Genomic DNA, 20,786 nt, shown 5'->3' with positions numbered 1-20,786 from the left:
GTTTTACGAATGCCATTATAAATATTACAGAAATGTCGCTTACAAAGCTTTTAAATTTCATAATCGATTACGTCACAAATAAAACAAAGTAAGGATGTGAGAAGTAGGAGAGAAAGCGCCAAAGATTTAAAGGCGCACGCGCGCGTGGGTATTTTTTTTTTTTTTTCACGTTGTGGTGTACTTTGCATGTCGATGACTACAATTTTTATCGTTTTGAACAACAACAAAAATATAACCTTTGGAGTGTCAGTGCCCCTTTAAAAACATAATCTAAGGCAGCTCCGATGGCTTCTAGCATTGGTCTCCTTTAACCTTCAAGGCAAATAAGTGTAATATTATAAATAATATGTTTTCGAAAGTACTTCGAATTCTCTGTTAAGAAACTAATATTAAAACCGAACTACTAACGATGCGCGCAGAGATTACTGTTTATGCAATGCCGTTTCAGTTACCATCGGTCCTAAGTAAGATGCACCAAATCAAGTGACTTTACAGGACACTGCGAAAAGACAGCGGCCATCCTTTTAAGTAAAGCGGACCTTTAAGCACCTCACCTCACTTAGGACAGTCCTCGTATGAAAAGATGAGTCGAATTCCCATTCTGTACATGGAACCGACGTAGGCACCGAAGATCCATTGCTCTGTCCTTGCCACAACCGCGCATCAGATCGAATCCCCTCCGCGTCCTGACCGTCCCACTGGAGCACATGACACCTGCTCCGCGACACCACACCAAGTTCGCTCACTTCCAAGGGAACACTGATATTCAGCCACTCTTGCGTCGTCCAGTTGCTGAAAGAAGCGGGACGCGCGCACCAGTGTTCCTGCAAGCATATGAAAATATAAAAAAGAAACTACAATCACTGACACCTTAAATGGACAATATACTCGGCGACAACTTTTCTTGGTAATGCAGTGGAAGGTGCTGGCACGCGTTCCCTCTCCCAGTTTGAGCGCTGAATAAAGCTGCGCCCAGGTTCTCCTCCTCTCCACTGCTTTGCGAAGAAAAGTTGTCGCCAATTATAGCACCCCTAATTATTTTTTTGGCAGTTCATATTGGTGTCGGAAGACTGCCCAATGAATATTATGCTACGGAGTCACATTTATATTTATTAGAGTAAAAAACGCAACTGCTAGAAACCGAAACCTGCACTATACTTGGGAGGAAGAAGAAATATAAAGGTGGAGATTGTTGCCGGAAGTCACGTGCCTGTGTGACTTTTTATTTTCAATCAATAAATTTGCAGCTTTTTAGAAGCCGCAAAAAATGGGGATCATATTTTGCTTGTATTATTAATATGGAGTGCACTCAATACTAAATATATGAACAAAATATGATTCCTACATTTTGTGGGTCATCGCAAAAACACATGTGTGTTTGCGATAACCCACGACTGTGATTATCTTTGGTGGTTTTGTTTAAACCACAAAAAACGGCACGTGGACATGGAGAAGAGGGTGAGGCTGCTCAAACCGGCCAGTTCTCGACCGGCGGTTTTCGGGCGGAAAGAAAACGAATTTCGAGCCGCGAATTGTTTGCTAAATCGTTTGGCTCCCATAAGTCATGTACAAATAAAAACCTTGGCGAGCATAAATACTCTGTGAGTGTCCCTTTAAGAAACGCGTCTTTTTAGATTCAGTTGTGTCATTTGTGATTTGTTATTCGGCGTTCTTATCGGCAAATGACACGATCTCCTTGGTTAATCTCATCAGCTAATGACGCAAACTCATCGAGTCCCAAACAAAAGACTCGGGACACCCTGCGTTTTCTAAGGTGCCGCAAACTATGCGTAAGTAACCTGTTCGAACATAATGTCAGTGTGTGGCATCCTTGTTGCAAGGTCCACATTGGGGACATTTGAAGCCGGCGCCGTGTGTTGATTGTTGTTCTGTTTATGCACAAGGCTTTCAAGAACAGCCGATCACATCATCGAATCACAATGCGAGGGCCGCTAAAACGTCAGAGATTAACTTCCTCAAAATATACATGTGAGTATACCGCATGGGATGCATTTCTGTAACATGTGAGTTCTCACCCAACTGCGTATGGGAAAAGGTGACAATCCGAGCCTGTGTAGTTTTAATATACAAACCGGGCATTGCATATCTATGATTAAAGGAGAAGATAAGAAAGCATCAAAATTTGATGTATTCGCGACTCTTTAAAAATCAATACATCCTTTTAAAAATAAACGGTGGGACGATTACACGCTGGGTAAAAAATCATTTATCTCTTAAAGCCTACGATTGAAATTGAAGTATATTTACTGTCAAACGGCAAGGTGTTTCCTTGAGTTCAAATTTAGTTTTTCTTTTGGAATGTGTTAAGAAATCTGTGCTTCTGCAAAAAATATTCCCTCATCGGCAGACTCAGTTTCTCTGAAGCTATACTTCTCAGAGGTACTCGTGCATGTCACGTGCATGACGTCGTTGCCTATGGTCGACATAGCATCTAAGCCTTGCAAATCGTCTCAACATTTTACTTCGTGGCCTCAAGGATCACGTTTCGTGTAAATTAAAAAAAAAAAACTATTTTTTTTTCGATACAAAGCTTGTTATGAGCTAGGCTTTTTTTTTTTTTTTTTTGTAGCAGAGCAACATTGGCCAGCTTAAAAGGATCAGTGTTGTTGTCACGATACCCTTAATCGATTACAGCTTGGGCGAGTATGAAAACTACCCTGAAAAAATTGCTGCATCTTCATCAAAACTGCTATACGTTTGTTTTCATGCGCCATTTTATGGAAATATTCCAAATCGAGCAATAGCAATTGATTCCCAAAGATGTTCGCTTTCATAGATTTAGTTTGTCAGTGGGAGAACGGGTTGCACGCTTTGTCGAACCTGATTTCAAGATCATAATTAGTTTATGTTACCTACTCTGTATTTCATGACCTCCTATGGGATATAAATACACGGTGAGAGCAGGATGAAGGGGTATGATCGAAGAGTAACCGCAAATGCATATGACCACAAGCAAACGGTTGTCTTCACATAAACCTATCAAGCTGTATTTTGAGCTGCATTTTTCTCAGTTTTGTTATTTGAGTGGTAAAAACACAGATAATAGAACGCTTACTTCTTGTCGCTTATTAAACAAAGGAACATTTAGCGTTATCCACAAGTGCATAGAAAGACTAGAATTCTTGCATTTGTGCAGCTTATGCTAGCTTTATGCGAAATTGGTTTGGTACGAAACAGTGAACTTAATTGTAGATATGTGGATATGAAATATTGTGGTATTTTGAATTAAACTTTACATCACTTTGCATTGTTTCAAAACACATCTAATTATGAGTCTCTTGCAATATCATGTTCGATCATGTTTCGCCTCAATTCCACTCCAGCAAAGTTTTTTTTTTTTTTTTCTAGTCGGATTATTGTTCTGCTTCAATTCAACTCCCGTTTTTGTGGTTAAAGGGAACTGCATGACATGTTCCTTCCCTCCATGCTTTATATCTAGACTCATGCAAAGCATTCTGAGGTGAATTTCACGGGCGCTAGTTTTTATAAAATGCTTGCACTCTGCGTATTCTTGTACAACAAATTCTCCACGAGCACACATAGGAAATGCACAATTTCATCTTTTCACCTATGTTATCGCTGTGGATAGGGTACCACAAAACGCTAGCTCTTGCTTAAGCCTTCTTACCTGACTTTGGGGAGCCATGAAGGTAAGGCTCATGATGAAGGAGGATGCTGCTAGGCCTCTCAAAACTCCCAGAAACAGCACCGGCCCGTGCCAGGGACCCAGGGGGTCCAGCACACTCTCCATGGCTTCTCAGAGTTGTGACCCCTCACGCTCCAGTTGGCGTTAAGAATCCTCCTGGCCGAGATGTCGAGAGAGAAAACACTTAGGTACCCGCGGAAGCGGAACAGCGTTTGCCCAACGACCCTTCATAGGGCGGCTAGCTGCCGTCGCCTCCGCCAAGTGCTCCGACATTGGCCTTTGGCATCGTTTGTTTCGGCAACTCGCGCGAAGCCCAGCTCTTGCACGCCGCAGTGCGACCGAGAACGCCACCACCGCGTGCTCTGCCAGACTTTATATAGCTCCCCCTAAACAACCCGAACGACTGAAGCAGCCTTTCCGCAATCGCAAAGGAGGCCCGTGAAGAGCACAACAAGAAACAGCTCGGTATACAACACCAGTTGGGCGCGAGCTTTCCAAGTCATAGGTCACTTGTTTACCTCGAGGCCCTGTTTTGCAAGTGACGGCTGCGACAGCTTGAAAACTTTCCAGCAAAGGTTCCCCGGCTGCGTTATTGCTTGGCAGTGCACGGCTTGCGACGTCTTTTATGGAGCTTATGCCTGAGTTTCAGTCGACGTTCGACGAAAGAAAAGGCTCAAAAGGGCAGATATTTTCCTCCAGCGAACGGCTCGTTAGCTGCTCACTAACGGTTTTTCTGCAGAAGCAGTCACCCATTAAACAACAAGCTTCGATGGAACAGCCAATTACGTACCGGTATACTTTGACGTCAAGAGCAGGGAAGCGTTTCGACATCCGGAGGGGTTCAGAAACAAAAGTATATAAAGATGAAATGGGAATTCGGATCTACCTGTTCGGTTCCGTAAAGTGTATACCTGTTCGGTTCCGAAATAAGCACCTAAACTTACGTTCTCTAAATGTCAACTCAATGATCGATCAGTCAACGTCTGTGTTACCCGGCAGTTTTTTGGAACGAGCATACGACACGTTGCAAAATTTTTCGCCCAAGGTCGCACGTAGTCACTCACTGCGTGAACCGTGTTCTTCGTCCAGACTCCATTTTTGAGACAATGCAAGTGCCAAAATGTTCGGTCTGTTTCAGCTTCAAGCATGATGGTCCTTGAACAATATCCCGCGGACGGCGCGGCACTGTCAAAGGCAAACCTTTCAGTTGTAGGTCTTAGACAATAGGTGTTTAGATCCTGCCAAGCGGAACAAATTACCATTCATTTTGAAGGTGACAGAAGCTGTCCGGCCATCGACCTTACAAATGGAGAAGACGCAAGATTTGTAGAAAGTAAAAAAATTTGAGAGGGCAGTTTTGTTGCTAAAACTATTACACGTATTTTACAAAAATTAATGCAAAAGTTATGACAATAAAAAAGTAAATGATATGTTTATTAAGAGAGCTGAAACAAAAGGGGGCTGTCAAATCGAAGTTATATGACGATAACGATGGACAGTCTCACTGCCGACCAATATACTGATATTGCACTATGGTTAGGCTTGATAAACTATGACACGCTGAATGGGAAAAAAGTGAAGGGCAGAGAAAATAAGGTGGGGTGCCCAAACGTTGAGCAATGAGGTCCTCGAGCTTTTCCTAATCACCATCGCCAAGAACAACGTACACAACAAAATGACACTTTGAACTGCTAAAACAGTCTAGCTGAATTTTCCACAAAGTGTACGAGGTGCAATTCGTCCAGTCAATCGGAATACCTCACCCTGTGTCTCTAGATTGAGGAACGATTAAAACGCGACCTCCGGGGCCCAAACGAAATAACATGAACAACCCCAAGACCAATGATGCCCAATACGGTGTTTATTGCGCTTGCATCACGCCGCTGACGTCTCCAGCGACGGGACAAGTGGGTTGCGGAGATGACGCAGGGCGGAAGGATCAATATCACGGGTGCTCTTTGCTCAGTTAGTTTTGGTTTGAAGCCGCGTATGAAGGTGGCATTTTGTCGCTCCGTAGTGCCCACTACGAATTTTAACACAGAATGTGTTTATGAGCTGTATTTTATGCGAAATTAGTCATGTACGAGTATGATGAAAGATGTTACACTTATGCCATAGAGGCATACCGCTTACACTGCCTATGATAGCAAATGGAGAACATCGAAATACGAGCATTATTAGTTATAATTATTAATACTGTTCATTACTCATTATTTATTGTAACATGCTTGATTTACCAAGAGGTTCATTGGGCATTGAACCCCGGATCGAGCGATTCGCAGTCTGACGTCTTTTATTGGCGCAATGGGAGAAGGTGAAAAAGTGCGTTAAAGGCAGCAAAAGGTTATGTATCACAGAAGGCTCCACAAACGGTACACCTACGGCGGGCTCATCTGGCTCCCAACTGACAAAGCATAGCTCTCCATGTTACCACACAACACCACAAGGAAGATTACAACGCAGCGACAGAGGGTGCAGCGGACGTATGACGCCACGACTGAGCATAGCAGCCGATATGCAAAATATTCCTCTTGTGATTACTGCAAGTATCAAGAAGAAATCTTCTCAATGCAGGAGCATTAGGATACTAGACGCTACACCCAGCATCTAAATGCTGAAAGACAAGATACTTTATTAGAAGAATGCATTCTACTTCGTTCATTTTATTTAAACAGCACGCTCAACGCAAAATCCTCCCCGAGCGTTTCGGAAAACCCCGTCCGCGAGAACTCGTGTGCGTCACACTGTTAACGTTGTCCCGTTGTGCCGAGGGAGGGGGCTGCCTCTAACGCACCGAGATACCGGATTTGCCAGGACAACAGAGACGGCTGTCTCCGGTATCACGACATATAGATACGACGATAGATGGCAGCAGCCACCCCTCCCAGTTCAATGGGTGAAACCCCAAGGTTGTGCGCATTCAGCTATTCCAAATACACCAAAGCTGACGGTGCCGAGCTATTGGACTTTCAATGAATAACATGGATTTTTTGTAAGGTATATCCAAAACCTGTGGGAACTAGTCATTAAAGTTAACTCTTCAGAGACCCGTCTACTCAATATATTTAAACTCATCTGGATTATTATATAAAAGGCAGTGAGCACATGAGTGTGTCGTATGTAAAACGCAATACGAACAATTTACATCTTCCGATAACCGCTAATAACTGATCATAACGCACGCATAAGCACGCAAGGTACGTTTAGTGTTCTCTGAGTTTAACAGAATTTTTAAGAAAATTTTTGTCTCAAATTTTTATGTCATAACTAGACTGTAAAGAGGAAGAACGTGAACTCTCCAACTCCCTTGTTTTTTAATAAAGGGAAGTAGCAAAAGTAATCAAACACTTCGGCTAATTGCGTACGTATTTATCATATTCTGTATTATTTCTAGTGACCCACATGACCACCAACAAAAATCTCCAGGGCGTGTTCTCAATATTTAATTGCTTGGCCTTTTGAAGAAACACTATCATCTCTATCTATGCCTCAGTATATTTCTACGTTATTTTTTGGAGGGGAGGGTTTCTTTCGTTCGAGCTTCCTAAAAAGTTAAAAGACTGCTTGTTCAGACCTACATTGATTCCATACTTCACTTCGAATGCTACTTCTACAAAGCGCCATGCTTATGCTCACATAGCTTAATATTTTAAATACTCGCTGTGATGTATGTCATAATAATGTATGTGCTAAATAAAAAATATATTTTCAAAAAAATATGCTGCATGCAGGAATTAATGCAATACCCCAAACATCTGTTCAGGTTTAAGGACACTTTGTGACTTTGCTTCACTATGAAATCTTGGACCACATGACCAAGTGCATTCCGCAGAAAAGAAGTTGCAATCTTTGCGCCAAGCAACGCCCCTTAACTTTGTAGACATCCATTTCCTGTTGAGTCCTTCTGAGTGAACTTAATTGAGCTCCCACCAAGCCCCAGTAACGTTTACATTTTTATATATTAGTTGTAACGAAAAATATTAAAATTCTCTCGATAAAATGTACGTAGGGTTACTGAAATAACGAGGCTCGATCTAAAACGGCCGCTAAAATCGGCGCCTGCACGTAGCAATCCAAACTTTTCGACAAAGTGCATTTAAAAAATTGGTTTCATCATGTAAAATCACAATGCGTATCTTCCTTTTTGTTAAACATGGGGCCAAAAAATTGCCAAGGTCAACGGCGGGCGGCGACGCGGACGACTGAGCCTATTGGCGGAGCGTGTTTGACGCACGTATTGATAGATGACGTCGGGAGCAGCGTTGAAAGGTGCAGTCGACCAACGAAAGAAAGCAGACGACACGCAGACGAAATCCCTCGCCAGCAAGAGCGTCGCGGTTATGCAACCGCGTTTTTAAGAGCGCAGCTCCTAGGCGCCCGTTTGCAGCTTGAGCAGCCTGGCCGTCGGCGTCGCCGTCGCCGTCGGCGTAACAGCGCGTAGCATTATGTGAAAGGTACCATAATGCAACGCGCGGGGGTGACTCGTGCGTTGCATTGTGGGACGTTTCCCATAATGCAACGCAGGGGTACTTCTACGCATTGTGGGATGTTTCCTATAATGCAACACGCGGTTACGCTGACGGTGACGCCGTAGGCGCTGCCGCGCGTAATACTATGCGAAACGTCCCACAATGCAGCCCGCGGGACACCAGGGAGACCCGCGCGTTACATTATAGGACGTTTCACAAAACGCAAAGCGCGGGTCTCACTGGTGATCCGCGTGTTGCATGGTGGGACGTCCCCCTAATGCAACGCGGGGTTACGCCGACGGCGACGCCGTGCGCGTAGCCTCGCGCTGCGTTTTGAAAACGTCCCATAATGACGTCACTCGTAACTGTTGTGACCCTCGTGACGTCACTCGTAACTGTTGTGACCCTCGTGACGTCACTCGTAACTGTTGTGGCCCTCGGGACGTTACTCGTGACCCTGTGACGTCACACGTGACGCCACGTGTGACGTCATTAGGAGGAAGGAGGAAAAGGAGGGGAGATACCAGCTTCCCGTTGTGCAGGCAAGTGATATCACCATTCATAGATCACGGGGAGGAACGTATGAAAACGATGTGTACTCGTTATTCAAGTGGCAATCTACACGGGTACGGGTCTGTGCTACACTCATCCATCTCTGTGGCAAGTCAGACAAAGTTGGTAAATTGTGTGTCCCCAAGGTAGACAACGGCTTGCTCGTGGTAGCTCTGTATATCTCGCCTACTGCACTCTCCAAATATTTCGCGCGCAAGTCAAAGAACTTCACACCATTCATGCAGGGAAACATCCCATTGGACCCGAGGGACGTGCACTCGCTGTTCTGCTGTGCCATCTCGGGGGAGCACGCTCAAGACTAATGCTGAGGAAATCAAAAACGCCGAGCAGTCTTCGACAGACCCGAGAGCAAGTAGGATGACATCGAGAGTACCACGCGCTTCGTCAAAACGTACACTATAACGCCGTGTCGTTCTCCCGCCTTGCTCCTGCTGCCCGGTTTCCTGATGTGAGAAGTATATTTGCTTTCTCCGGATAAGCGTTGAGCGAGAATACCACAATATATATATATATATATATATATATATTCCTCAGACTAGTTTAGCACGGTATAGATGCTTTCAGGGAGTCAGTTACCCGCGCTGCCACCAGTAGGCGCGCCTCCCGCGCGCTTTCAGGGCTGCCATAGCCGACCTTCAGTTTCTCGCCCTTGCTCCGCGTTGTGTGCTGCACCGGCCACCACCAGAGCTTGGTTTTCGTGTTCTTTTACATTCCGCCTAAGAATATTCTGTTTTCTTTAGGTCTTTTCGATATTTCGGGCTTTGATTTCATCATTTGATATCTATATTTACACATATCTCTTGTATTTTGTTATTTATATAATGGAATCGGACAGGGCGAATGGATCGACGTTTCAAGGTCAAGGCCTAAGCTTCAGAGACCATGTAAAATCATCTCATTCCTTCGTTTTCGTCGCTAATAAAGGGCAGTCAACACCATTACGACAAATAAACATTTCAACTGACGCAGTAAGGCTATCGCAGTCGTGCTTCTCGCTGCATGTGCGCGTTTTAGATATCGTTTCCGTAAGTAAAAGCCGATCCGCACATAAGCGCTTTAGCGAGCGACGAGACGAGCGACGGCGACAACGAAGAGTCAGTGACGAAGATTTCTCACTGTCGCTCGTCGCGTCGCACGGTCTTTATATTTCTCGAAAACGTCGCTCATAGTCTTGGTCTGTTGCTCCCGTCGCTTCCATGCAGTTTGCCTCGTCGCGAGGCTGACCGAGTAACAGTGAAACGGGCGCCGTCGCTTGTCTCGTTGCACGCCAAATCGCTTGCATGCGGTTTATACTTAATATCGAGGTGCCAATGGTTCAGTGCTCTGTGCATCGAAATTAATTAAGTATAAACCGCATGTAAGCGATTTGGTAAGCGACGAGACAAGCGACGGCGACTCGCTTCAATGTCGCTCGGTCAGTCGCGCGGCGAGGCAAACCGCATGGAAGCGACGGGAGCAACCGACCAAGACTATTGCAAACACGAAAAATGTGTTTGCAATAAATTGATGTGAAACCCAAATTGATTTATCATTGGATCTTTGTTATTGTGTTTTACAATGAAAAGCGAAACTACCAATATCATCAAATTAACCGTCACCCCTTTATGACTGAGAAACATTCTATTATTCTGTATATGACATTGCTATATTTTTGTGTTCAATGGGCTCGTGAGTGCCGTCGGCCACAGCTAAAGCAAGAAAAACAAAACGCCTCACGTCATGTGGTCTTATATTAATAGTACTATGTTGCGCCAAAAGCTCTTGCTAACTCAAAAAAAAAAAAAAAACCCTGCCAATCGGCTTATTATTTACTTGTTACTTCCTTCGTCTTGAAGACCTGAGAGATAATAGCGCCAAGAATTAAATTTATTGTTTTCTTTTCTTGAGTTGTCGCTTGCCTTTTTAAAGTTCGGTTATTTGATAAAGTACGACCTTCTAAAATAATCAAAGGAGTACTTAAAGCAACTCATTAATCTTATGCGCAAATCTAGGGTCATGTCTTGTTGACACGGACACCTCTACACTACTTATGATGGCCCGTAGCTTAGAGATTGCGATTGAAGCAAGACCGAGCTCCGGTCGACGCGGGATGGGGCAATTTGCGCGCGCGTTGCACGGGCTAGTCACGAGAGCTAAAGGGGCATGGTGCCAAATTCGATACAGCTACCTTCGTAAACACAGTTCGCAGGGCGGACTGTGTTTACGAACTAACGTCGTAACACCTCAGACTTTTCTCGTAAGAGCTTCCACAGCAGTACCTAGCCTCGTATGGCAACTTGCACTTTTTCTGCAGTTTGGTTAACACACACGCTGATAGATAGATAGGACACTTTGTTATGGTTCACAAGTCCACTTCCTTACGATGATCGCTGCCTGACCACAGCGGTTCTCGGAACTCGTGGTTCAGCTTAACGCTCTTTCTGGCTTACGTGGTGTCCACCGTATTGTCGTTTTCGACTGTAATGTTTGGTGCCACCTTTAAACGGCGCCATTTAAAGTTCACGTAAGTGGCGAGAAAATGCACGTGAGTTTCCAGTTGACGATAGCGGACATTTATGTGGCGCACCCCAACGAGTTATTTTAACTTTGGCAGTGTAGGTTGGCCGGAGTGTGCAACCACTATGTGCGCCTTAATACCGGAAGTCTCATGCGCCTTGCAATTTTTTCTTAATGAACACACGTCTGTTCAAAATTTATAACACGCTATTTACCATTGAACGACAACTCAATTTGGGCATTCCAGGTTAATCTTTCTTTTAGTATTGTTATGACATGACGCAGTCGTAGGAAACACAGGCATTCCATATACCGGAAGTTGTGAGGCAAAAAAAAAAGGTTTTCTTTTAAGTTTTGCATTCTTTTTGTTTAGACTTGTTCGGCATTTATTCTGTGTAATAAAATGGACCTACTTTATTACTTCATTGGCACTTTTGTTAGCGTTTGGTTGATTTTATTAGGTAGCAATGGCAAGAGTCACTTTAATACGTTTTGAGAAATAAAATTACTTGTAAATGTTCCTGCTCTTTGCAGTTCCCTGTTCCCTATCCCACTGGTTTCCAGAGTTATGATTTTTAGTTTGTTGAGCTGCAAATACTGCAATAGGTCCACTTTGCCATCCTCTAGATCTTGCGAACAACGAAGAAAAAGACCGATAGCTCTACTGGAGGAGGTGAGACTCATCGTATGAACGGTTTATGTGGTGTTTTCTTTAGCTTCGGATTTTTTTTTTAGTTAAAACTGTGAAGTTCGACTCCTTCACAAACATCTCAGTACGAAGTCTAACAGTTAAAATTCCGTGCGCGTCTTTATTACGATACGTACAGTCCACCCCTTCCTTCTTCAAAAGAATCGAAGCGCAGCTTAAGCACCTCAGCACGCAATATAAACAAGGCCACATAATGTAAAAGCTGAGTTGTCACAAAAAACGTGATATTTTTCTCTCATGTAAGACAGTCACTGGCGTTTCTCGAAAACCGCAATGAGTAGCTCTAACCGGTGATTTCTATTCATAAATGAGCGTACTATATTCAAATGTCCAAGCCGGCTAAAAAATGTAAATCAGCTTTATGTTCTCAATCTTGCAAGTGAAACCCACACGAGAGTTCTGAAATCATCAGAAAAGGAATTGTCACAGTCAAAAGTAACGTTCAATTGCAATTCCTCTCAAGTAATCCTGAAATAATATTGAATAAATTTTGACAGTGAATATTCTATATTTTAACCAATTACTTTTTGAATGCCTTCTGAAAGCGGGCTTACCCCGATGCACACAATACGTTTTGAACAAATTGTCTTTGTTCTTGACATAATCCCCCGAAACCACCCAAATTAGGTGTACAAATCTCCTGGTTATTGCCGCTACGGCAGTAATGTTTTCTCTTCACTTTACCTCTCCTCTTAGCAGCGAGACAATACCTCCACCGATAAGCTGCTAAGGTATGATTATTTTATAAACAATACACTTGACAAGGAATGCAATATATGAATGCATTAAATTTTTAGGCTCCGCTCCCACGGCGACGATGCTGATTTGCCTTTTTTTGTTTTTGTAAATATTTTTGGCAGAAAAAATACCCATATTTTTCTCAATTCATATTCATAATTATGTAAATAAAGTGTTAATAAAGATACCTTTTATTATTGTGAAAATATGTTTTACAATTCATTATTTTCAACTTTTCGAAGAAAGGGCACCATGCTTGCCGAGCCACCGGTGTAATTGTGAGTTCTGGGTGTTAATTAAACATTTAGAAAGTTTTTTGAACAAAAATGGCATTTTTCTTCTTAATCACTGTAAGTCCCATAAGCTTAAGTGTTCGTGGGCTTCGTAAATATAATGAAGAAAGTAAAACATTAAAGGCGGTCGGTCTAAAGATATGTACTGAGCGGTTTTAGATGATAGAGTATTTACAAAATAAACAAGCAAAGTTAGAAAAAAGGTCTTATTTTTATAAAAGTGAAACAAGTTTTTTTTAATTTTGTGAATTTCTAGTTTAGTAAATATTGCAAAGTATAAATTTCTAAAAGCGAAAACTTAAAGGTATTTGTTATAAAACTACGTACCTTATGCGTATATGTATACCTTGTAACGAAGACAACAAACAAGCAAAGTTTGAATAAAAATTTATTTTTTAAAAGCGTGAAACATAATTTAGCACTAGCCCTATGAAACCCTATTGCACCATATACCGTCATGCGGTTGCATGGGGCCAATGGTAAAACATATTTTTCTCGCTTTCCTTCAAACTTTGCTCGTTTGTCGTCTTATTTACAATCTACATAGAGGCGTAAAGTATGTAGTTTTATAACGAACACCTTTGAGTTTTGCCTTTAAAACTATATTTTGCAATGTTTTCAATACTAGAAATTTATAAAATAAAATAAAATAATCATGTTTAGAACTCACTTTTTTTTCTAAATGTCCTCTTGTGTGTACGACTTTTAACAATCTATAACAGTTGGGTATATATTTTTAAACCGACCACATTATGATTATTTTTTTAAACTAAGTGTTTTGCTATATGTTCAGTATTGTACATTTTTATCATTATATCTTTTTTAATATGCTTTGTTACTTTTACTATGAAAACACAAAGGTTTTAAATATTTTTATGGTAGCGTGTGTTTCAAAATAAAATTGAAATATCAAATTTGTGGACATTTCTAACCCATCTGGACTCTTACACCATTTTGAAAAACGCGACAAACATATTGCGTAATTTAGAAGAATATTTTCACTTGCTAAAAGCGGTGTTTATTTTGCAATCCTGTTTTAAACCTTTTTATGGAAATTATGTTTTTGATCCCTTGGGTCTGTTTTCCGCAAAATTAAAATGATCGTAAACATTTAAAAAAATACTTAAAGAAAAACCTTTGGTGAAAAGTATTTTGCACTACCAATAACACCTACAATTTTTAGGCCGAATCCATGAGGGTCGCATTTAAGCTTCGACCGTTAGGAGTGGGATGACCAAGTTATAAAAATGCAATCCATCCAGAACAGAGCCGTGTAATTTTTTTTTTCTGATTGTTCATCATTCACAAGCTTTTTTGCATTGCGTGAAGCTGGTAAACTTCACACAATTTCATTAGGCACTGAACGTCCCGTCTTTCTCTCCTTTACCATATCTTTGATCACGACATGCTACTCGTGAATCGCTGCTTTCACCGCCGGGGCAGCTTTTTTTCCCTTTCGACCACTCTTGTAGTTGCGGCAAACCGTTTCGTCCACTACTCCATACAGTAATTTAACTTTAGCTTTGAGTGGAGCATACTATCAAACGACATTGTTGCTATAACCGACACACATAAATTTTCTCCCACTGTAACCAGTTTCATTTCTGCTTTATCCGACTAAATTCCTCTTCTTCTGTGTTAAAATTGCGTGAGAAAATGTTCTTTTTGAAAAAGCAAAAAATAAGTACCCCTCTATTGTAATGCTCATAAGGGCCTTCAAGGATAATAAATGATGATGATGATGATTATTGAAACTTCTAGCTGCCTCCCATGTCTTCTTCCTAAAGAGCAGACAAGTACAATACGTTAGTTAGAACTACTCGAAACAAAGGCACTGTGAGTGCAGAGCCTCTGGAGTCGTTTTTAATTTTGGGTGTTATTTCTATGTAAAGAGAGTCTTCAAACAGAAACGATATTTTTCTCTCCAATCACTGCAAGTACCATATACCTGGGTAAGCGCAATCTCCGTAAATATAATGAAGAAAGTTAAACAGTCGTTGTAAAGCATTTTTTGGGCTAGTTGCATTTATTTCAAATCGGAGGACATATATGAATGTAACCGCACCTTTGAGAGAGTTTAAAACTAAAACCAAGAAAATATTCCATAGCATTAAAAATTATTGAAAGATGTATTTTTATAAATGAATTGTATTCTTTCAAATATTCACGATTGATATTAGTACTCATTTGCAAACGTGAAACCCGAAAACGTACATTCGCACACTGACACACTCACCGAGACGACAGTCCACTAACATTTTCGAGCGATGTCTCGACCATTCAGGGCAATTCGTTGACTCTAGGCATAAACCTCTTGTATGTATTTAACGTACAGGATATTTGTCAGATGTGAGAAAAACAAGCTCCAATATTACTGAATTGGCATCTTCTCAAGAAAACCGAAGTGCGTGTCGTGGGCCATACAACTCAGATCTACAAGTACTCAGCACCACTACATAACAAAGTATTGAAATTCATCCCCATCGTGTCAGTCAATACTCGCCAGGAGCATAAGAAATACTGCGGGGACGCAATCTATGGTTCTAATGTTCTTGGACGAACCCTTCTCTTGTTTCTCGGCACTTATCAGGACCTCGATAAACTTCTTAGGTGACTGTCGAATAGACAGAAGGAATGTCGGCGGCTTTAAACTTATTTCTCCAGTTCCGTTGAGTCTGTGTTGCAGATTTGACGTTCACGAATCCAGACGCACACTTCGCTTTTTAACCAAAATAGGAAGTTGCGTCACTATAAAAACACATTTACTTTCATTCAGAATACATGAAACACAAACCAATTAGCTCGAGTACAAAGCTTAACTGTCACCAAAAATACTGAGCAACTTTGTTTTTATTGTAAGCGGTTTGGCTCCCTACAGTATTTAAAAGTTCGTAAGCGTCTTAATTGACAGCCTGCATTATCAAAGAACCAAAATCGGATATATCTTTACAATACCATAAAAATTGCAGACGGATTGCCCTCTAATTAAATCTGGCTATCTTGAAATTTCAGCCTACAATAAATATTATCTAGAAGACAGCAGCATTACATCGCGCCAAACACTAACCTAAAACTGCGTTCTAATTCCCCGAAATTTCAATAACACAAACACCAAGAAGTAGTATAAGTCGTTCGGCCAAATAAATTAACGCGACTTATAACACTGATGGAATAAAAAGAACAACCTCCCCGAACACCGCACGTGACGAGATCGGAAAGGTTGACGGCTGTACTCACGCGAGCTGCACGACGCCGAGGCCAGTGAGCGCGAATGCCAATGCAGGCGACGCGCGAGCAGTGCAAGCGATGCGGTCTCGAGATAGCCACGGAGGTTGCTGACAGCCGACAAGCGCAGATAACGGCGCGGAGCGCGGTCAATGCCGGACCAAATGATGCAAGTGTAAAAAGAAAAGAAAAAGTGATCGGTACAATACTCGGGTTGGGGTGAGAGGAGAGAGTTGGCTGTCTCCTCTGTATCCGCTTGTTGCAGAGAAGGATGTCTCACTTCAAACCAACTGAGTGGATGACTCCGAGGGCCTTTCCCTTTTCACGAGCCGATGCCCTCATCGAACAGCTTTATCCGACCCTTAATAAAGAAACTGTTTGCCGATACGATTCGGACGATAACGGCACAGGGACCTCGAGCTTGATTGTAGCTAGTTTGATTAGAGGAGACAAGCTTAAAAAGGCAAGTGTTTGGGATTCGAGACTTGCAAGGACACGAAGAGTTGCTTCATAAAAAAACTGTCCGGGTCTGTTCTTTTTTTTTTTTTTTTCAGCCTTATATTTATTATTGATATTTTTGTTAATTTTCTCCCGCCAGAATTTAACATTCTGAAAGGTTTTAACAATTATTTGTAATCCTACAGACCGTTGCAAAAATCGCCTTCTGCGCGCTGGCATCTTTGTCTGCTAGGCTGCAGAACGCCTTCTGAGCAAGGGCTGTAGCTCTGCTGTGCGGTATATCGGATGCTGCGCATGCGTCCACAGCTAAGTGACTCTACATTTTTCGCCCGGGTGATAAGCGATGGAAAGGTCTATATAATGAAGAGAATAATATTACTCAAGGGATAGTTTCAGTAATCTTCCCTAAAAAAAAGTGTGTCCACGGTTGAATACCGATTAGCAGTTGGCATCAATAGTTGTTGGCGTCATTACTGAAATTTAAACATGAGCCCTGAAACCATTATTAAAAATGCATCCCACAATTTGTTTAACAAACCGGCTTACCATGATGGTTATTAACTTGTTAACGTAGCAGCTTGGGCGAGTTGGTAGCTCATATTAACACACAATACAGCACACTACTGCAAAAGTACACTCACACCTTACGCTCACTCCTTACGCACAAAAAGGAAGAAAAAACAAACGAACCCCATTGACTCACAACTCATTTTTATATACTTTGTCTCCTTCTACGTCTGGAACTACGGAATTTTTCGAATCACGCGCACCTATCTTCTCGACGCCAAGAAAATTTGTTATTTTTCTGTCAGGTTCAAAGATGGTGTACTAATACAGTTTTCATGATTCCTGAAGATGTGTTCAGTTTTAATAATTTCCCTAGTTAGTTCATTACTGTGCCTACCTAAAATTTTACAAGATGACAGGTGAACCTCGCACCCAAAATCACGGCAGTGTATGCCAAGGTGGCCAGAGGTAGCTCTGGTGCTATTGTTTTTGTGTTCTCGGAGCCTATACTAAGGGATAGGATATCCGGCAGACTGACATCTGCCGGATACCTTATTTCTTAATCATAAACTTCGACACCCTATCTCTTTATACCCTATCCCTTTATTAATATCGATTGCAGAGAGCATAAAAAAATTTTAAAAAATTGAAGGAACATCTGTCGCACCAAGACCCAGGAATAGTATAGAGGGACCAGTCGTTCTGCCCTTTATGCACAGATTCTCCCATATCATAAAAAAGTCAATAAGTTCAAAATTGACGTCGTCTTCTCTGCTCCCAATAAGCTTCCCATCCTGTGCAAACAAGTGAACTCACCTTATTCCCACCGAACGGTGAGCAGTACCAATAAACATCACAATAGCGTTGTCGAGTGCGCAGAGGAAGTGGTGTATTCGTTTTTATTTTCGTGTAGGAAAATGTACATAGCGCAGACAGGACGATTCCTTAATGATAGCCTCCGAGAACACAAAAACAATAGCACCAGAGGTAACTCTGGCCACCTTGGCATACACTGTCGTGATTGTGGTGCGAGGCTCACCTGCCGTGCCGTACAATTTTAGGTTAGGCACAGCAATCAACTAACTGGGTAAATTATCGAAGCAGAACAGATCGTCAGGAATTAGAAAAACTGTATAAGTACACCATCTTTGAACCTGACAAAAAATAACAAATTTTCTTGGCGTCTAGGAGATAAAAACAAAACGAATTAGTCGTTATTAGTTTATACAGCAGGAGTTTAGTCTGCTAGAACATAGCGACAGTGTTACCCACTGTAGATAAGCAATTTCGCCAGTGCAGTACGACAGCTAGCCTAAGGTCTTTAACGTGCACCATGCAGTAGTTATAAAACAACCGCAAGCCGGTACGATGCACATCCAGATTGAAACGGGCAGGGGTGGGGATTGAGCCCAGGATCCCCGGCTTCTGCAGCGTGAGCTTTCGCTCTACGTGCTCCGAGCTGGTGTGCGCTAGACCACTCGGCCACCGATCCCCCGTCTAGGAGATAGGTGCGCGTGATTCATGAAATTCGGTAGTTTCAGATCTAGAAGAAGACAAAGTATATAAACATAGCTGTAAGTCAGCGCGCTTCGTTTTTTTTTTTTTTTCTTTCCTTTTTTTGTGTAAGGAATGAGTGTACTGTGTGAGTGTACTTTTGAAGTAGTGCGCTGTAGTGTGTGTTATTACCTCAATTAAGGTCCGCCAAGCCTGACACTCTGATGGCGAAGACGGCACCCGTGTAATTTCCCCTATTATCAAACACGCTTCATCTAAATACACTAGTGAGTTCAGAATTCGAGACATGTTTTGCCGGCTTCCAGTGTATTCCGGAGTCTAAAATAATGCACATGAATAGAACCTCAGGTGTGTGAGGCGTCCGCCGCAAAGAGTAAAATGCTTCCTTCATCATTACGGTGCTTTTGGTAGCACTACATATTCTATCAATATGGCGACGCGCAGCACGCATTCCAAAACTCGGGAAGCAGACGATGCAGACTTGCGTTCGTCGGCAGTTACCTGGGAAGAAGTAGAGTAATCTAAAATCACCAGTATGATTACGTTACGCAAAGAGAATACGGATGCATGAAAGTCAGTATAACATTTACTTCAAGTGAATAAAACATGTTCGAAATTTTCAACAGAGCGCTGGAGACCTTGCGGCGGCGTCTCACACCCAGTGTTGTCAGTGACGCCATACGTTTTTTCGGTAACGTACAGTAACGTGCTTGTTACATTTTCAAAAGTCATAGCGGGGTAACGTACTTACGTTACTGATTACGAGGAACGGGTAACGTAGCTAAGTTACTCGTAACCTATTCTTTCGAAGACTTAAAAAAATTACACTTCAACTACTTTAGTGTTTCTAAGCGCCAAGCCTTGCGAATTTTTCAATTTTTGGCACCTTTGTGTTTAATTGTGCGTATTTCAGAGAAGCCGTAAAAAGTATAATATAATTATGTTCAGTTTCTGCGTGGATATAATGTTTCTTGAAATATTGCGTTTATGCACACCTATAACGTGAAAGAAGTAAACCATGTTAGTTTATAATTAGGGTGTGTACTTTCCGGTGTTTATTTGTGAGAAAAATCGGCGGATGTTTTTCGGTGTTTATTTATTTTCAAAACACCGGTGTATTTCGGTGGAACGTCTCACGACGAGGCTAAAATCGGTTAATATCGGTGAAAAAAAGCGATTGATCACAGGCAGAGAGTTCCAGTTTTATTCACATAGTTCATACACTTCTTCTCTAGGAAGCAACTATTTCTCACACTTGGTTATTATAGTAGATGCAAGCATACTTTCATGCTTGCATCTACACGCAAGGAACGTGCTGCCGTCATGGCAGCACGTTCCTTGCGGTTCGCAACCCGCAATTATGGAAACGCACTCTCCTGTACGACACGGACGTTGGCAGTGTCTTCCAGGAACCACAGCAACCTCTGAATACATGGCTTTCACCGACATTACTTGGCCAGACACAATGAGGAAAAGGCACGTGAGAGCCTACCCTCCAATGTGTTAATTTTTCCACAAAAGGGGGCCATGGGAGACACAATAGGGGAAAGGCGTATGAGAGCTTAGCTTCCACTGCGTTCACTAGACGCTTTTGACCCACAGAAAGGAGGGCGGACTGACGCTACCTGCAAGCCATGTATAAACACTGGAAGAATGCAGGATCCACGAGATAACACGTTTGACGAACCTCTACGGGGAAAGGGTTTCGCTAGGTCGGAAACTAGCAACGACCGGTGCTTTTCGGTTTTAACCAGGGCGAAAATATCCAACCACCGGTGTTTTTCGGTTTTAACCGATTTTATATTTTCGTCACCGACAGATGTTTATCGGTGTTTTTCGGTTAAAACCGGAAAATACACACCCTATTTATAATTAAACAGTAACGCGAACGTAACCTCGGTTTCTTTTATTTGCAAGTAACGAGTAACGCATTTCCTTACTTTTCTTCGCTAACGCCTAAAACACTGCTCTTACCGCTGACGCCTCGCTTGCGAACGCCAGCGTGCGTCGCCTACGAGGCGGGCGCCAGGAGGCATGATCAGAAAAGCTCATATTTAAAAAAAAAAAAAAATTCCTTAGCAACAACAAAAAGTTATTTTCCATTTCTTTTTTTTTTTATGTTGAACAGTTGAGGT

The 20,786-nt window shown here is 42.2% G+C and overlaps 1 protein-coding gene across 4 annotated transcripts in view; it reads right to left on the bottom strand.

Moving 5' to 3' along the window:
* Positions 1 to 16,395, bottom strand: part of LOC8032369 (organic cation transporter protein) — a 46,827-nt gene extending 30,432 nt beyond the window's left edge. Inside the window, exons 1-4 of one of the 4 annotated variants that reach the window (XM_040222150.3) lie at positions 16,183 to 16,207; positions 14,634 to 14,726; positions 3,650 to 3,823; positions 555 to 824 (exon numbers count right to left, since the gene is read on the bottom strand). In XM_040222150.3, the coding sequence (XP_040078084.1) occupies positions 555 to 824; positions 3,650 to 3,772 (393 nt within the window). In that variant the 5' untranslated portion in view covers positions 3,773 to 3,823; positions 14,634 to 14,726; positions 16,183 to 16,207. Of the gene's footprint in view, positions 1 to 554; positions 825 to 3,649; positions 3,824 to 14,633; positions 14,727 to 16,182; positions 16,257 to 16,379 lie in introns of those variants that run through there. The other 3 variants (XM_040222151.2, XM_029976625.3, XM_029976624.3) reach the window with 3 other exon arrangements.
* Between the last annotated feature and the right edge of the window lie 4,391 nt (positions 16,396 to 20,786).

The sequence above is a fragment of the Ixodes scapularis genome, unplaced genomic scaffold (genome assembly GCF_016920785.2).
Source record: "Ixodes scapularis isolate PalLabHiFi unplaced genomic scaffold, ASM1692078v2 PGA_scaffold3__209_contigs__length_174095766, whole genome shotgun sequence".
Lineage (NCBI taxonomy): Eukaryota > Metazoa > Arthropoda > Arachnida > Ixodida > Ixodidae > Ixodes > Ixodes scapularis.
Note: the sequence above shows the minus strand (reverse complement) of the source record. Positions and strands in the feature narration are given on the sequence as shown.